The following is an 18117-nucleotide window of genomic DNA, read 5'->3' on the forward strand; positions in this document are numbered from 1 at the left end:
GTCTGACTAAAAATGTAAGAAAGAGGCTTCAGAGGCTTTGAAAGACAACAAAGACTATTTGGCAACTCTGCTTATTTGACTCAACACATAAAAACATGCTTCTCCTCAGAGAACAAACACTGAGTGTGACACTACAATGAGAAGTGCTCATTTGTATTGCAGGTTAGGGCAGTGCTGGGATGACAGCTCCCTTTGAATGCGAGTTCAAAATTGTTAGTGTGGGCAAACACATTCAATCATGTCTTTCCGTGTCTTCTGAGACTCAGTTAGTGAGTTCAAACCAAAATGTCTAATTAAAGTTCAATAAGCCGGAGTGGAAAGGATTTTCTGAAGAGAGAAATGGAGGAAGAGGAAATCTGTAATATGACCTGAAGCCTCTCAGATGTAAGGATTAGTTCTTCCCTAAAAAGTTTTAGTAAAATCGACGGCATGTATTTGTGTGTGTATGTAAGTTTCTGTGTCTTGGTTCAGTTAAGGACAAATGATGGCTCCATTCGAGTTCACGGAGTGGCAACTGAACGAGAATATAATTAGCAACACCACATGTAAACTGTGTTTTTTCTTTTTCAGACATACTTTTGGCCATATTTTTATGTAGCGGTTACATTTAGCTTGATTTGTTTTACCTTGCATTACATGTTATGTTATTTTACATGTGGGCTAGACACTATATACTGGGGTGATATAGGCGACAAAATGTTTTCACACTGATTACACATCAGAGAAGGACAGGAGGACATACGAGGGCGGGCAGACAGAAAGGAGGGAAAGAAAAATACAGGCAAAGTAGAGACCAGCTATTGCTCAGACAGGAAGACAGACGGACAGAAAAATGGGTAAAATCAGAGCCGACTCACTCATATTCTCCTCCTCATCCACATCCATGGCGACAGGTTTGTTCAGACCTGAGAGCAGCCTTGCCCCCACCGCACCTGAGGATGAGAGGACACAAAGGTGGACTGCATAAGCACGGTTAAGAGTGATGCGCATGCACATAAACACATTCAGAGACCTTCAGTGGCTACAGCGATGATACATTTCTTGATGCTCCAGCACGCACACACAAAAGAAAAACGCACATACTGCACTGTGTAAGTAAGTAGCCCGTGATGCAAGCGTATAAATATTCAGAGACTGAGAGATATCAAGGTGAGAGAGGAGGCCAGGGCTGACAGGCCTTAATAGCAGGAGCAGTCTATTGTGACTTTAATATCCCTCCGATTAGACCTCATTTCCCACTGCCTGCTGAGAGATATACAGCTAGTGACATGGCCAAGTTACTCCACTGCCACACACACGAACACACAACTTATCCCAAGGTGGAGAGAGCGATTAAAGCTCCATTAAGCAATATTTTTCACACTAACATAGAATCAAATGATTTCATGCAATCTGAAATGTCCGCTCACGCTGCCAATTACACTGTCAGTGAACAACTCTGAGTCCAAATGTTTTTTCTTCTTCACAGTTGTCTGCAACTCTGTTTTGCCATTTGCCAATACGAGGCTAATTAAGAAACAAGCCCTTTTTATAGCCGTCATGAAGCTTTTGGTCAGTGTCTGACATGGTATAAGCCAATAATGAACGGGGGACCGGTAGGTCATCTTGGTGGTCTCTTTCCGGATGTGAAATGCCAGGGTGTTGAAACCAAATCCGTCTAGACTGAACTTTTAAAACATTCTTTTCTTCTATGTCTATAAAACTCTATAAATGCGACACTGTCACTTCATTATGCATTCATTTTGAGTCATGTTTCTGTTGAAACATGAACTGTTACACATTCACACCTGGAAGCTGCCCAGTACAACCGCAGCACTGCTTGGTTTACTTTCCACACCCAGATTTTATCCTGTCGGTCCGGGGATTGAAGCGGTGACCTCCGAGTCACAAGCTCGCTTTTCTAACCTTTGGGCCACCACTGTGGACACTTGACAAATTTAAACCTGATATTCACTTTTTTTTAGCACCAACTTTGGAGGGTAATATCTGTCTCTTTAGCGGCTATATTCTCCACTCTGTTCGCCAGCTAGTTGCTAACTTTGTCTGTCTACTGTTTGTTGCTGAGCAGGTAGTGCAGAGTTGTTTATCAGAGCTTTATATTTAATCTGAACAGCTCCCTGCCGCAGCTGGAAGCAACATTAAATATAGCCACAAGCGGCAATGATCAGGATCCAAACAAGTAGTGAAAAAAGCAACATTTGACATTTTCAGGAGAGAAGATCAGATGCAGGTGAGATTAAAGTTATGAAAGAATTTGGACTTTTAGCCAACCTTTTTTTAAAGATAATTTCTGAAACGCAAACTTCATTTTTACAGCATCACCTTTAGGTCAGAGATTGTAAGTATATGTACCTGAATAGTGGTGGAAATGTCCAACCCACCTGCCAAATTTTGTGTTTCCAAGTTTCAAGGTTTATGCTGCACACTTTTAAGCAGAGAAAACTAAGAAAGTGTCATGGGATCCAAGAAGAATAGGAAAACTTTGGTCTGGAAACCCTCATTGTTGGCTAGCAGGACTTGTTCACCTGGAGATTTGAACCCTGGCACTTTTTTCCACACACCTTTTCACAAGTTGAGGCAGTGACATCCCATGTGCCAGATATATATGTCAGTTTAAACTTAAAACGCTTACAACAGTCAAAATGTTGGTGATAAAATTCTGAACAAAACAATTTTGATTTACGAGCATTTATGTAAAATTGTAAGTGAAGACAAAAAAGAAAAAGATTATTGAAATAAACACAAGTATTGGAATAGTATCCAACTATTTCTGTCAACCATAAGGTTTACCTTTGATCATCCTTTTTCCAGCCTGCTGAACATCAATTTAATGACCTCCAAAAATAAAAATCTCAGAAAAGGCCCTTACTTGGAATAGTTGCACCACTGGCTCATACTACAACTGCTAATTACAGAATTAAAAACAAAGTTTCAACTGCACGATTTCCCCCAATGATCTTCACATTTTGACACCACTTGAAAAGTCATAGCGCAACAAAAAATATTGCCGAGAGCAGGGCAGATGCGTGCAGACTGATGAAACAGACTAACAGAGTAAGTTAGATGAGAGAAAGAGCGAGTGAAAGGAGCAAAGAAGGAAAAGGCGGAGAGGCGAACGACACAAAGAGACAGAGAGAAAGCAGGAGAAAGATGGCATTGTGATATAGAGCAGATTGTGCTGATTCTACTCTCTCTCCACCCGTCTTCCATCAGTGCCCCCATTCCTCAGCCAGACACTTTCTTAAGCTAAACTAAATGGGCTAATTAATCTGGGCTAATGGTGGGTGACAGCAAATATGCTAGCACAATTATCACCCTATTAAAGATTCATATTCCAACCCATAATTGAAAATGAAAAGGTGGGGTGAAGGGAGGATGGGTGGGAGTAGGTCCAACCGAGTGGAAGATGAGAGTCATTTTTCTCAGGTAGCAGGAGCCAGGTGCCCCCGGCCCCCACACACTCAACCAGCAACTCAAAACCACATCTACAAGACTGTATGGCAAGACTAGCTGCACCAATTACAGGTCGTTACTTTTGCAGTGCATGTTACTGGATGATTGTATGTTTCCGGAGTTTAACTTCTTGGCTATGAAAAGTTTTTGTTAGAGAACATTCTTAGGAGTCTTATTTGATGTAACGGGGAAAGGTAAGACGGGTCGAGCACAAGTGTTCACTGACCTTCCAGCTCTACTTATGTCTCTCATGTAACTGTCCTTGTTAGGGAGACAACAGTTAGACTGATAAGGTAGAGACAGTAGCTCAGGCGTCAGGCTAACAGATATCGGTGTTCTTACAAGAATGTTTACGTGAACTTACTGGCTCCTCAGATTAGAGTACAACAAGTAATAGAATTCAATATGAAGTAGCATTGAAGTCTAAACATCAGATAGATTTGTTGTTCTAGGTTAAGGCGAGTTAAAGATGAACTAAGAGGGAAAACCTATAGGCACTACGGGGAAGACTGAAACATAAAAGGGACCAAAAGATGTCCTTGAGATTTGGTGTGCGTTCACATGCTGTATGCTGGCACTGCATCTCCTTGGCCAGGCTCAATAAACCAAATGCCACAACTGAACCCGGCTCACAATATATCTTCAACAAATTTAACATCTTAATTTGGTTAATCTTCATTAATCTTAACTTGTCTCTTCATGCTAATGGTGTGGCTAGATGTGGAACTGGGCAATAAATGAATTACATGTAAGTGTACAACTACATCTACGTCTAAATATTAAACAAGACAGTGGTTTAACTCACACACTTTTTCTTCTACCTTCATAATTCCTCAAACGCACACTGTCACGTAGTTTAATCAGAAACTGATGCAAGTGTGCCTGTCAGTTTTGATTTTCTGATGAGACCACCTTGGTCTTATATATCTGTAACTATTCCTGAAATCAGGTGCAATCAGTGGGGAAGAGTCCCACAAAGAATTCATTAAATGAATCTATGAGTATGAGGGTTTGTGTACGTGTGTGTCTTCTGAAGTAAATCCGGAGGTAAATGGCAACGCAGTCCTAAAGGGCACTGCGCCTCAGAAAAAAAAACAACAAAAAAACCCACCATCACGGCACTCTGTTACCTAAAATGAAAGCTCATATTTTTATGTTGAGTGAGACTTTATATACTTTTAAAAAAACACACCTGTGTCAATGAGGAAATCAGTGTAAATTCTCAGAAATGGACAGACATGATTATTAGGACAGAGTAATGCTGTGCTATATGTAGTTTCTTGTGAAGGTGTTCGGGGGAATACATGTATCCTCCTCTCATCAGGTCATCCAGATCAAAAGTGACAAATTAAAGTAATCTAAACGCAGACATTTTGAAAATATGTCAAGTTGTCTGTTAAATTGCCTAAAGGAATACCTAATGAACTTAAAAGGTAGAAACATTTTCTTAAATATTCTCCCCAGGCAGTATTTTAAGATAGGTAATGGCCATCAAAAACATTCACAGGTATATAAGGTGCTGTAACCGATTTCAGATCGAAACTTATTGTGACTGAGGTACGCATAAACTTTTCGGAACCAACTACATTGACGTTATACAGGAATGCACATCTGCAACCTCTGAAGTAAACTTCTCCAGTATTGGTACTTATGCACTTTGAATATGAAGGACAGACAGCAACCTACTGTTGACCACTGATGAGAATATGTTGTTCTATCAAACAATTATGATTTAAAGACATAATAAATAAATAATAAATACGGTATCACATTTAGACCACTAGCCAACAAAATTGCTCAAGAAAAGCGAGTAGAACAGAACATGAAAGACTGATGTTTTCTGAAACGATTGCAAAACTAATTTGGACGTTTGCATACGTAGAGATTTATATGATTTTTGTATTGAACACTTTTGAACACACAACTGAAGATTTAAAGTGAGTCAAAGGGAGCAAGAGCGAGGGCTGCCGACTATCTCCCTCCATATACATAAATTATCCTGCGTCATCAAGTTGTGAGAAGGCTTGGTTCCAGGTAATTCTGAGTGGACGCCAAGGGAGGCAGGGAAAAGAGAAAGATGAGAAAGAAGATGAAAAACCTCAAATTCAATCTGGCACGGTGAGAGGGACTGAGGGGAAATAAGGTGGTTTTGATTTGTCTCTCATCCCTCGCTTGCGCTGTGACGGAGCGATAGAGCATCACCACCGTGTAGGGACCAGCAGCGGCCAACTGACGGGAGGAGGCGGGGCTGGGGAAAAGGTAAAGGTGAGGGAAAAATAGAGGACGAGAGAGATAGAAAATGCAATCCTATTCCAAGTAAAAGAGAATGATTATCTTCTCTAAAACAGAAGGCGAAGGAAGGGTCTGCCCTTGGCAGGCGGTGGGGTTCAAACTGTCTAAAACAAACTGCCTATGAGGGCAGGACTCAGATTTCCCATCAAAATAATTTCAGACCAAATTCAGACCTTAAAAAAATACAGTGAAAGCTAGAGGCATCAATAATTAAAGAAATTATCCTGCTTGCACATTAAAAAAACATCCTAATCTATTTTGGCATGCACGGCATTAGTAGCTCCATCTGCAACTGGACTGCTATGACTTCTACTAAAACTTGAAAGATAACCCGCCATGCAAATGGAACACAAAGCAAAAACACACTGAGTCGTAAGATCCATTGGTGTAAAGACGCCAAACACACACTGTAGCAATGCATCAGCATTAGGGGACAGCATATTTTTGCACTGCACAGGGCACTGGATGTATAGATTTGCTGAATTCCCACAGATTCTGTTCTCTGTGCATCTCTCTCCAAACTATAGTTGTGCACTTTATAAGCCTCTTTTAATTGCATGTTATATGCTGTGGCAGTGGCAACTCTTCAATCTTTGTAAGGGGATATCATTCTGTGTAACCTCACTGTCTGTCTCAATGGCATAATGGGATTACTTGGGATGCTCGCTGTGCTTTACTTATAACGTAATGCCTACTTTCCTGGTTTCTGTATTACCTTATCCACCTGACCTTTCACTGCAAATAGTAGGGTACGGCTCTTTAAATTCTTGGGAATCGGAAATGCCTTTGACAAGGAGGGTAGTTTTTACAGAGGGTGCACCTTAACGCTCATTCAGCCTTTTTATTTGGTCCAATCCAGGCTGGCACATCACCTCCTGTTACCTTTACTGGTAGCTTAGCACTCTGGCTTTTATAACACTGAGTAGCTTAAACTGTCCCTATATTTTATTCACCCCTTTGTATATTTACTTTGTAGCCTGAAATGTGCTGTTCTAAGTTCCTTGTTCTGTGTCTCCTGTGTGCTTGATCTCTCTTTATCTATCTCAGTGTCAACTAACTTATGATCCTGAGTTGACTGACTGTAATCGTCAATGGAGCTCCGATACTACAATTCACCATGGCAACGGATAAATAATAAATAAATATGAATGCGTGCCAACACGGACCATGATAGGCTCTAAAACGCAGGAGTGGAGGAAGGATTAATACGTTAACAATAGTACTATACAGCGTTGCTCATTCATCATTTACCAGACTGGAATTTCCTTCCTAATGAATGATAAAGAGCTGGAATTCTCCTACAGCCCATTACATTCAATTTTAAATAGGAAGGTGTTACGACCCAGCTCGGAAGCAACATAAACCCGATGGTTTTGGTATATTAAAGTTATTTATTTTCTCAGGGAGTTTAACAAAAGGGATATTCAACCAACAAAAACAGGCAAGTGGGTGATACGTAAACAACTGAAAACAATATCACAATATAAGGAGATCTCTAGAAACGAGATTACTATAGTTGCTATATTTAATAAGCTGTAACCCGACGGGAAATAAATACCGGTAGCAGTTAGCTACCTGATTATGAACCGAGTAGGTTGGCCTATTAATACTTATTTTGCAGTGGAAAATGTGTCTATAGATTAGACGTCGTTTACATTAATAAAATCTTGCTCATTTTGTATTTTATTCATGCTGTCAAAACCCATTCAGCAGGTAAAATGAAAAACTCACTTTTAAACTACATTCAGGCCTGTTTGTTTCAGCTGCACCACAGTCATGCTCACTCAGAAATAGTCACATCATCTACAGTAGGCGTATGATAAATACGATGGGAATGTTCCAATCAGTGCGACTACAATATGAAAGATTACTGTTCATTGATCAGTTTTAGTTTAAACAGTGATTACTGCAGTAATGTAGCTCACAGTACGTGTTTTCAGTGCAACTGTCCACAGAGTCACAGAGTTATAGTAACTAAAGACGGACAGAGATTTTATTCTGTGCTGAGGATAAATCCATGATGTGCGGAGATAACTCCATACATCGATGACAGATTGATCATAAAGGGGTCATGTTCAAGATCATGTTTGGGTAAAAAACTGATAGCCTATCCAACTGTGATTTTAAAGTTTTTTAAGATATAAATATGTTCTGATCAGTGCTTTGATATCAACAGTATGAAACGGTGTTTCAGACAGCTGCCTCAGGCTCCACAGGAGGGGAGAAAACCCAGATATTCCCTCATCTCAGGCTTAACATAAACCCGCTTTCTGACATGGGGCCCGGATCACATAGCTGTGCGCTCTGAACATGCCTAACTCTGGCTCACGTCCTTCACTAACATGCTTAGTGGCATTATTTGCGCCTGACAGTGGCTTTTTTCCACATTTCCTTTTGTTTATTCTTTGAACAGGTTCTTGATGTTTCCATCCATCCATCCATCCATCATCAACCGCTTATCCTGCTGACATCGGGATTGTCCAGGGTACACCCTGGACAGGTCGCCAGTCCATCGCAGGGCCACACACAGACAAACAACCACTCACGCTCACACTCACACCTTGTGTATTTTTCAATGTTTTCATGCTTTTATCTTGTATTGTTTTTGTATTATTGTCTTTTGGGTATTATTGTCTTTACACTTGTTAAAGCACTTTGTAACTTGTTTTTGAAAAGTGCTCTACAAATAAAGATTATTATTATTATAAGGACAATTTAGGGTCACCAGTTAACCTAGTCCGCATGTCTTTGGACGGTGGGAGGACAAGCATCTTTAACTTACCATTTCCCCTCTCTGCTGCACTCTAGCTTATACTATGTCCACACCTTCTATTTGTCCCTCTATTTACCTTAGCTGTCTACAATTTTGAACAATTATCTTTGACATGCCTGATTCGATATTGCATGTATCCTACTGATGAAACATGTCGGAAGGGCATCCCATTCTTCTCACTGATTTGTGTTTTATATCTATGTAATTAAGAAGAATCCAGCCCATAATGCATTTACCCTTTATGAAGGCACTAACTGTTTACATGTAAACCTCCTGTTTAGATGAGATGATGGCAACTCTGTAGGGCAAACATTGACAAAAGACAATGTATTGGTGGGAATACCGCCAACAGGGACACAAGCTGACACAGATGTAATTTGTGCCAAGGATAACATGGCGATTGGCCCACTGATGGAGTGATGGTGTCTAATTGGTCCCTTGACAAGATGATCGCCTCTGATTGGTCTGACTGTCAACTGGGGTTTCTAGTGTGATCTCACGTAAAAGCCTTGCTCTTTGGTGTAATTACACAGACACTGGGGAAGACACTTGGGCATTGAAAACACTTATCTCCTTTACTTCAATCTTTCACCTTTCACTCAAGCTCTGTGGGGTCCAATGTAATTGAAAACAAACTTTTATTAAGAAAAGGCCACGAATCGACCGCATGCTTGGCATTAAATGGTACCATTTGACAGTAAAATGCAGACAGACCCATTTCACTCAACTCTAATGTACATAATCCACTTGCATCTTACATTTTGGATGAAATTACTAGTGTTCAATTCATTGAGGACTACTCGCCTCCCATCATTTTTCAGCCTGCAGTGTTGGCAAAAAGCCTCAGTGACACCATGTAACGCTTGGGCCCAGCGACGGAATCTACAACTGTCCTCCAGACTAAATTCACAGCTTATTACAAGACAAAAGCCTCCTCTTTCCAACTTTCAGAAGCCCGTCATGCTGCTGTGTTGACAGCAACAAGACAGGCTCTAAAAACAGCCGCAGCTTAGCTCCTGTCACAAACACGCATCATTGCACTAATACAGCCATGTACGTACTTATCTCTCCGTGAGCTAGATCTCCATGCTGCTAAAGGAAACCCAAACAAAACCTCACTTATTTCCAGGAATCGTGTTGTAGTCTAGAGTTCTATAATTCAGGACCTTAATGATTTTCTGACTGTGTGTTACATTTGTGATTTATTTTCTGTTCTGTAACCTCCCAACCCCCTTTTATAGAGCTGAATATTATATTGCCTGGATGCACAGCAGTTGATGTAAATTAAATTTGAAGCACAGGTATGTAATGCTAAAGCTAAAAAACATATTAAAACGTAAGAGGTCTGTAAAACGCGCAGGGCTGTAGAGTTTGACAATACTGGAGCACTTGTGATGGAATCCTGTTACAACACAAAAACACTGACCTTTCTAAACCCTACTTTGAATAGCCACTACTATGAAAGGAAATACCTATTTAATATATATTCAATCATTCCAGCAATTTATTTATTTTTTCTTTTTAACATTTTCTCTGGTATGCGATTCCTCAACCAAATGTTCTTGAACAGATTTGAGAGTCATTCCTAGGTCATGTTTGCAGGTTCTTTTTTTGGGGGGTGGGGATGGATTTATTTTATTTATTTATTGCCATTTTTTGTGTTTATTTAACAGTGTATAGTAAAGAGGCAGACAGGGAAAGTGTGGAGAGAAAAAGGGAAGTGTTTTAATCCAGTTGTCCATGTTGTTGAGGATACTTTACATTCACCCCCCTTTATGTCCCCCTATTTAACATTTACAAGCAGTATGTACACATGATAAATGCTTTATAACAACTTTATAAAAATGTAGTTATAAACAGATACAAGTGTTTATTTATGTATTTGTATTACGACTATGTAATACAATGTTTATGCACCAGCCTCCACTTTGGTGTCCAACAGATAACGACTTATAATACAGAAACACAGTTGTTAATAATATAAAATATGTACTTATAAGACAAGTTATAATGGTTAACAAATACAAATACATTAAATATAAAAACGTCCAAACAGCTGAGGACAACTACTTTATAGTGTGTTATAAATTAGTTATTAAACGTCCAAACAGCTTATAAATGCTAAATAAGGGGTCTTAAAGTAAAGTGTTACTATTCCACTTGACACAAGTGTAAAATGTCAGCTGGTATGAATTTGCTTGTAGATTAATAATTCATGACTAATTAATTACAGCTGTTAAAATGAGCATAAAAGCCTATTTGAACTAAACCTTTTCTTAAATGATTACTAAACCTCCCATTACTTTTTGAGAGTACAGCTTCATGTTAGAGCTATCAGAATAAAAAAAAAAATAGAAAAGGGCTGGCTGCTGTACTGATCATATTAAAAGGTGAAAGCGCTTTATTTAAAGTGTCTGCGATTATCACATGCACAGCATCGAGCCCTTTAGTCATTTGCAGCAGACGACTTGCTTGCTTAACTGACCGCTTGGTCTGACAGGCTCTCTGGGGTGGTATCGTGGCTCGCGGTAGAAAGCCAGGACTTGTTGGGTAATGGACCAGTACAGAGGCTCAGCTGGGAGTTAAGAGGAAAAAATGGGCAGTGCCCTCACACACACACACACACACACACACACACACACACACACACACACGCTAATTCAGATGTGCACTACTCAGATTTAGTTTCAGTGTGATTTACCTTACAAAAACACATGACAACTAGAAGTAGGGCTGCATCTGCTACACTCTATTTCAGTCATTTAAATTTCGTTTTAATTGCAAATCCTCACATTTGAGAAGCTGGAATCAGTTTGTTTTGCTTAAAAATGATTTAAACAATTACTCCACGATCAAAATGGTCGTTAATTAATTTTCATTCAGTCGACTAATTATCGTTGCAACTCTAATTGAGAATTACAGAATGGACATTAAACGTTAAGGCTGTTAAGTTTACAAGCTCATTAACTATTTTTAGCATCTCAATATGGATAAGAAGCTCGGCTGAATGCCTACAATGCAAATGTTATGGACTTCTGTTTCCCCGAAAAACATGGAAATTAGTCAACTAAGAAAACAGAACAGCAGGGATGGAGAGTGTGGAAAAAGAAGAGAATTGGTCTTTTGTTGTGTTCCAGGCTTTAATATCTGGCAGTCGGTCGTTCATCATCATAGACTGCTGATGGTGAGAGAAGGCAAAAGGTGGAGAGAGCAGAGGCAGAGAGTATCAATATGAATTTTTTATTTGATGGGTTTTTATGGGAGATTGCATTTCAGAAGGCTGGCAGAGTCAAGGTTCATGGAAGAGTGAGAGGAGAGAGAGGCCAAGTCATAAAGGCCAGGTGAGAAATAATGGCGTCCCCGCACGTGAAGAACACACGCTGACACTTCTGTTTACAACATACACTATTCCCCACTATGTGTGCATAAAAAACTGTAATTCAAAAGAACACAGCGCCTCACTTTTTTTATCATTCTGCTTGAAGCTGAAAATGTCCTGATGCATTTCCTATCTTTTGTTTCTCCAAACCCACACACACCTTTTTACTACCAAACTTATTTTTCTCTCACACACACATACAGCCAAGACTCTTTCTTACTTGTCTTTTTTTTCTCCCTCCAATAATTTCACACACACACACACACACTTGGCTGGCTTCAGGTGTGGTCATAAATCATCAGAGTGAGTGGCTATGATTCCCCCAGCGCTAGCAGAGCCAGGGGGAGGGGGAGGGATGGTGGAGAGCAGGGCTGGTGGGCCACAGACGAGGCTGCGGCTAAATGGCTGCCCTCGCTTCCTGGGTCCATCGAGGCCACAAACGACCGACTGCTCTGCCTCTGGGCGCGACACGTCGCAGACGGCCGACGTCAGCGACACATACACACACACACACACACAGTGTGAATAAACACATTTAGATGGACACAGAAACAAATGCACGCACATACAGACATAGACAGACAAAAAGATACTTGATAGTAATGCAACAAATGACACAAAACCACACTTTTGTGATGATATAAACTTGCGTAGCGTAGGATCTGTGGTGTCATCTTTTCGCTACAGCTTTAGTTTGCATCAGCCCTCAACTTGCGAACGACGACATCAATACTTTAGGCAAATGCCCCTAAATGACACGTGTTGACGTTCAAGGAATAAAACCCTCTAGCAGTTGTAGGAATTATCATGGGAGCAAAGGGGGAAGGTCGGGTGATGTTATTATAGGTGGATCAATGGGTAAACAAAACATCGGACTTTAACATGGGAGACCACAGCTCATTTCCCAATTCAATAATTACCCCCACCCTGCGAGAGCGGCCTTCCAAGAAGAACGACACTATTGATCCTTTAAGCAAGTCCCATTAAACGATAGGTGTTCACGTTCAAGCGAGAAAACCCTCTAGCGGTTGTAGGAATTATCATGGGAGCAAAGGGGGAAGTCAGGTGACGTTATTATAGGTGGATCAATGGGTCAACAAAACGTCGGATTTTAAAATGAATCAAATTTCCACGTAACTGATGTGTTGTGATTATAACAATAACAGACATTAATTAGACTACTTTACTTCAAACTCTGTTTCTGACATGAACTTATTTCAGTATTGAGTAATACTGTATGATAATCAAAAATATTTCTGCAAAGAAAACAACTGAAACGATTCACAGACAGTGCAGACAGTCACAGATCATCTGTAATTTCGGCTGTTTTCTCGCTCATACGTGGCTGTTAAATAAACAGAAAATATGAAACAGCCGAACGTTAGTTGACACGTGGAGTAACGTTACGAACTACGTGTCCTCGTGCTCATACTGTGCCGTGCTTGTGTGGAGACGAAAAGTGGACACGATTTGGGGTGCTGCCGTCTAGACAAAGTGCTCCGGGATATTTTCGCTTCACGTATTCATGGACAGTCGAAGACGGTCGAAGGTGCGGTCTTGAAAAACCTAACCAACCTTAACCATCATAAAATTTAAAACATTTAACACTCATTATCATTATGTGTCATTTAAGAGGGCATATTTTGTATTTTAATTTGGAGGACTTGTTGCACCCTGCTTATAGATTTCAATTCAGTTGTCAACAGCATAATCTTAAAATAAGTTTAGTCAATTCTTTCTTTCGTACTTTTGCTCCTAAACATAATTCAAAAACATACACCAGTCCTGTCCTACCTACACTTACACATACAATACAATAGACCACACTGTTACTGCTCGCCAACCCACAAACCACGGTCTCCCAGTAATTCTATTCATTCTCTGTTTAAAATGAGAACTACAGTTTGAGGACAGATATAGTCTTAGGTGGAAAATGAGGTCAGGACCAACAACTCTCACCTCCAAGGAAACCAGAGATAAACATCTGCTTGTAATGGCTTTATATGGTCTGTTTAAGCTGCGCAGTTGCAAATGGTGTAGAGTTTGACACATAGTAAAGTGAATGCCAGAACGATTAGATAACTGTGTTGGTTCCCTGGTGTACGACTATCACAGGAAAATATTTGGGTAAATGTCGTGTTTTTCTAAAGCCAACCCAGAAAGCGGAGCGGGAAGTGAACTGACAAACTGACACTACAGCTTTCTGAGGAGTGAGCTGATGAGTGACAGCAGCATCTCTCATTCACAAATAACATTTGGCGAAAAATCCTTCACTAACTAATCAAAGCCAACTATTAAACAGAATGAAAAGCACACAAAGAAAGTAGCGTGTGTGGTTTTTAGTAAATGGTACTACTTTCCATTGCCAGAGGAAAAACAACTTGTTTGCCAGGAAGAATAGTTGGAAATGAAGGAAAAAACAGGAGGGTTTTGGTGGTGAAACAGATCGAACAAGACTGAGAGTCTAAAATGAGGAATCGAAGATGAGGGGGAAAAGGATATGAAAGGAAAAAAGAGGACGCAAGGAAAGGGAAAGAAACTGGACAGAGACAAATGGCCATGGGAAATGGCCGTTGCAGCAGAGCCCGCCTATGAGACAGCCCTCTCAGCAGCCCTAACACAGACTGATAGGCCCACCGGGTCGCGCTACCACTCCAATCCATTCCTGGCTGGTTCTTCCTGTACTCTAAAAAAATAAAATCATATTTCAAGCCATTTCAGACCTATGTAACTCACCAGAATGTGGTGAGAACAATGTAATGTTTTTATATTATTATATATTTTATTACTACAATTGTATTTGAAATGAAGCTGCTGGGGGACAGGAATTTAGGAATTAAATTATTCATTCATTTAAAAATATTGTCTGTTGATATTAGTATGCTACAGAACCATGAGGATTTCTTGCTTTCATTGGCAAATAACCAAGTTGTGCTTTATTTTAAGTGACGTCAACAAAAACAGAAGCATAGAAAACAAATGAAAAACGTGCTGTATCTTTCTTTATTTACTCATTCGGCTCATCTTTCCACTCTGCTGACTCAACCATCATAGTATGAAAAACTGTTTTACTGACGCTGTTTCAAAGTGTAAATTGCAGTGCAGAGTTGCAGTGAAAAGATAAAGGCAATACACATGCATACTGTGTTTTCCTCTGAAGCAATGGTTTGTTTGATTATTAAAAAAAAAGCAGTTGTGTGTTCACGTGAACGGGGTATGTTGAATCACAACAAAATGTCACGCTGTAAAAAGTAGAAGAAAGAAAGAAGAAGTGCAGAGCTTTGTTTAGCGAAGGAGCGAAAGAACCGGAAAAGCCTCCCGCATCACTCAAGTTGCATGTATGGGAGCATTTTGACTTTGCTGTAAAGTATCATGATGAAGAGACAAGGGTGGTGGACAGAACTGTTACTGTATGCTTTTACTTTTTTTGACGATGTGATGATTTTATCACTAAGGAAGAAGGTATCATGCATCATGTTGCACTTATTATTTTAAACTGAGTACTGAATCGTTTGCTGAGCCGATTCCGTGACTCAAAACCGTGATTCGATCCGAAGCGTGAGTTTTGTGATGCATTTCACCACTAATTTTGATTTATTTTGACAGAGTTCACGTCATAATTTTGTCCCACCCAGAGATTAGACCTGTACACTATAAAAATCCACACACAAATAAAGGGTTACATGTGGACTCCTGTCACAGCTAATTAAAATGATGCATCTGATAATCCTCTGCAACCCAAGCCCAGACAGTTTTAGACATTAATCTATATGATCTACAGTCATGCACAATAGCAAAGGAGTGCAGTGATTTTCCTGTAAAAGGAAAAAGAACAATAAATAGATTGATGAATTCCGCAGTTGCGGCAATGAGGAGGGAGTGGAATAGAAAATAAAGACAGAGAAGGATACAAGGAGGAATCCAGGGATCATTGTTAACTCTCCATGTATGTGGTTAGGTAAGTGACTGCTACTGTCGCCATCCCACACAATCCCATTACCTTCCCCAATAAAGCTTTGGCAGTCCAGTGATTACTTCAACAAAGCGGGAGAGAAAGAATCTTAATAGAAATGGGATCAGCTTTTTGTGTGTGTGTGTGTGTGTGTGTGTGTGTGAAGTCAGAACCTTCCCCATCTCTCTCTCCATCTCTGCTGCTTCCTCAGGTGATGTCTCCAGGCACTGAACAGGTAATGCACCGTAATGAAATACACGTGTGGGAGCCGGTGATCTAATGGAGAGGGGTCGTGGCAGAGAGGGGGAGTGCCTGTCGTGCTGCTTGATTGAAACTGATGGGCCAAGGTAAGGGGGCCACAGAGCACGGCCACCCAACTTAGCCTGTCTCATCAAACAGACACACACACGAACACACACACACACACTTACTTCAGAGTCCATTATTCAATTTGGCCCTTCTAATGACCAGCGAATTAGGCTGCCAGAAGCGATTTGCCTTCCGAGCCCTACTGCTAGACGTACATGCTTTTCTCCACTCTGCATATTAAGAGGCAGCCATTCAGACGCTGACATCCAATAAGCCTCCTCCAATCAGTGAATTTAGCTGGATGAGCTTGGATGAGGAAGGCATCTGAGACAATGAACACTTTCCCTCTTGATTTTTAGGTAAGAATCAAACATCCACTTAAGAGATGTGCAAATCTGTGTGTTAAAACTAAGAGTACACAAATATACCTATAGGAATATGGTGTCTTCTTCATAAAACTACAATGCCCACACAATAGACGGCACAGAAAACACTAGCCCTTTCTTTAGAACTAAAACTTTCAGGTCACTGATGAAGCAAATAGACACCTGCTTGGTTTGCTAAGGTCAGTAAAAAAAACATGGGCCTAGTGTCTCAGATGGAGTAAACAAGTCCCCAATCAATTCTTTCTGCAAGGCCAGTCTGCGACACACTGGTTTACCACACTTGGCACAAAGTGTGTATATCTTTCCCTCTCAAACGGCTCTATACGTATTTAGACACACAGGCCACGATCTGATACAATGCAATATGCTCTGATTCAAGGCCTATTCGATAAAATTCAATTGCGTCACAATTAGGTTTTAATTATTCTACTTTTTTAAATAATTAAAGTGATAAATAAATGTTCAATGTTCATTTCAAATACTGAATCAGTAATAGCGCAGAAAAGTATATCCCCGTGTCAGTGGTAAACATGGGCAGCGAAATAGGATGGATAACCTTTTAGCCACTTCCAAAGAGTTTTTTACTCAATTGCTGCTTGTTTACCTCAGTTCAATAGGTCAGTGTCATCCTTCTGAATTTGGTAATGTCAGTAAAGCTATTTGGTGACGTGTCCCTGTAAGTAAAACAGCTCGTGGCTTCAGTAACAGTTTTGCCTCCAACCAGAAGGAGCTACAAGCCAGTCAGAAAAAGCATTAACTGCTAACATAAGCATTAATTATTATTTTGCTGAAGAAAAAATAATAATATTTGATCACCAAAAATGTGTTGATATGGACATATTGTAAACCAAGGGTTGTATAAAAGGACAGGTCACTGCAGTTACACATCATGCTGTTTACCCGCAGCAAAAAACTTTCAGTCTGTGTCTCATGGACACTTCAAAGTGTCCCGTCACTCTTTATAGTTTCCTCAGCTCCAGGTATCAGGTTTAATAATAATAAAACTCCTCTACTTTTGCTTTCTTCCATCTTTTCAAGGTTGTTGGGTGGCTGCCTCTCCTCTTTTCACTAGAAACTGTAAAATCTATTTGACAGCTCTGATTTATGACACAGCATAGGCACCGAGCGCCCGTGGGGAAAAGAGACTCTGTTTGAGTGTGTTTGGGAGCGTGTGAATGTGTGTGTGTGTGTGTGTGTGTGTGTGAGCATGCCCGCCTCACAGTGGACCACAACTGCTGTGCTCAGTGTTCAAGCACCCAACAGAGCACGCAGGTAGGGAACTCCCAAAAACTCACATGTGCACACGAACATGCAGATGTATAGACACCTGTACTTGCGTGCACACACACAAATCAACAGAACCAGCATTCACAGACAGAGCACTGTACATTTTACACAATCTAAGAAGAGCTAAGCTAACCTGTGAGCCAAAACAGCCAGAACACATTTCATTTCATATGGTGCCATAGTTTTATGAATGACCTAACTTTGACAGTGCCCTAAAACTGCATTTCTTCCTAGTTTGTTCATTTCTTTCCAACAGCGCTGTCTCTACTCCTGCTGTGTTGTTTAT

General features: G+C 40.3%; 1 protein-coding gene across 12 annotated transcripts in view; it reads right to left on the reverse strand.

Moving 5' to 3' along the window:
• adarb1b (adenosine deaminase RNA specific B1b) overlaps positions 1-18117 on the reverse strand; it is a 123036-nt gene that overhangs the window by 16907 nt on the left and 88012 nt on the right. For all 12 annotated transcript variants that reach the window (XM_046054079.1, XM_046054077.1, XM_046054078.1 and 9 more), the window contains one exon: positions 858-932. In XM_046054079.1, the coding sequence (XP_045910035.1) occupies positions 858-885 (28 nt within the window). In that variant the 5' untranslated portion in view covers positions 886-932. The remainder of the gene's footprint in view (positions 1-857; positions 933-18117) is intronic.

Source organism: Micropterus dolomieu, linkage group LG07 (assembly GCF_021292245.1).
Source record: "Micropterus dolomieu isolate WLL.071019.BEF.003 ecotype Adirondacks linkage group LG07, ASM2129224v1, whole genome shotgun sequence".
NCBI lineage: Eukaryota > Metazoa > Chordata > Actinopteri > Centrarchiformes > Centrarchidae > Micropterus > Micropterus dolomieu.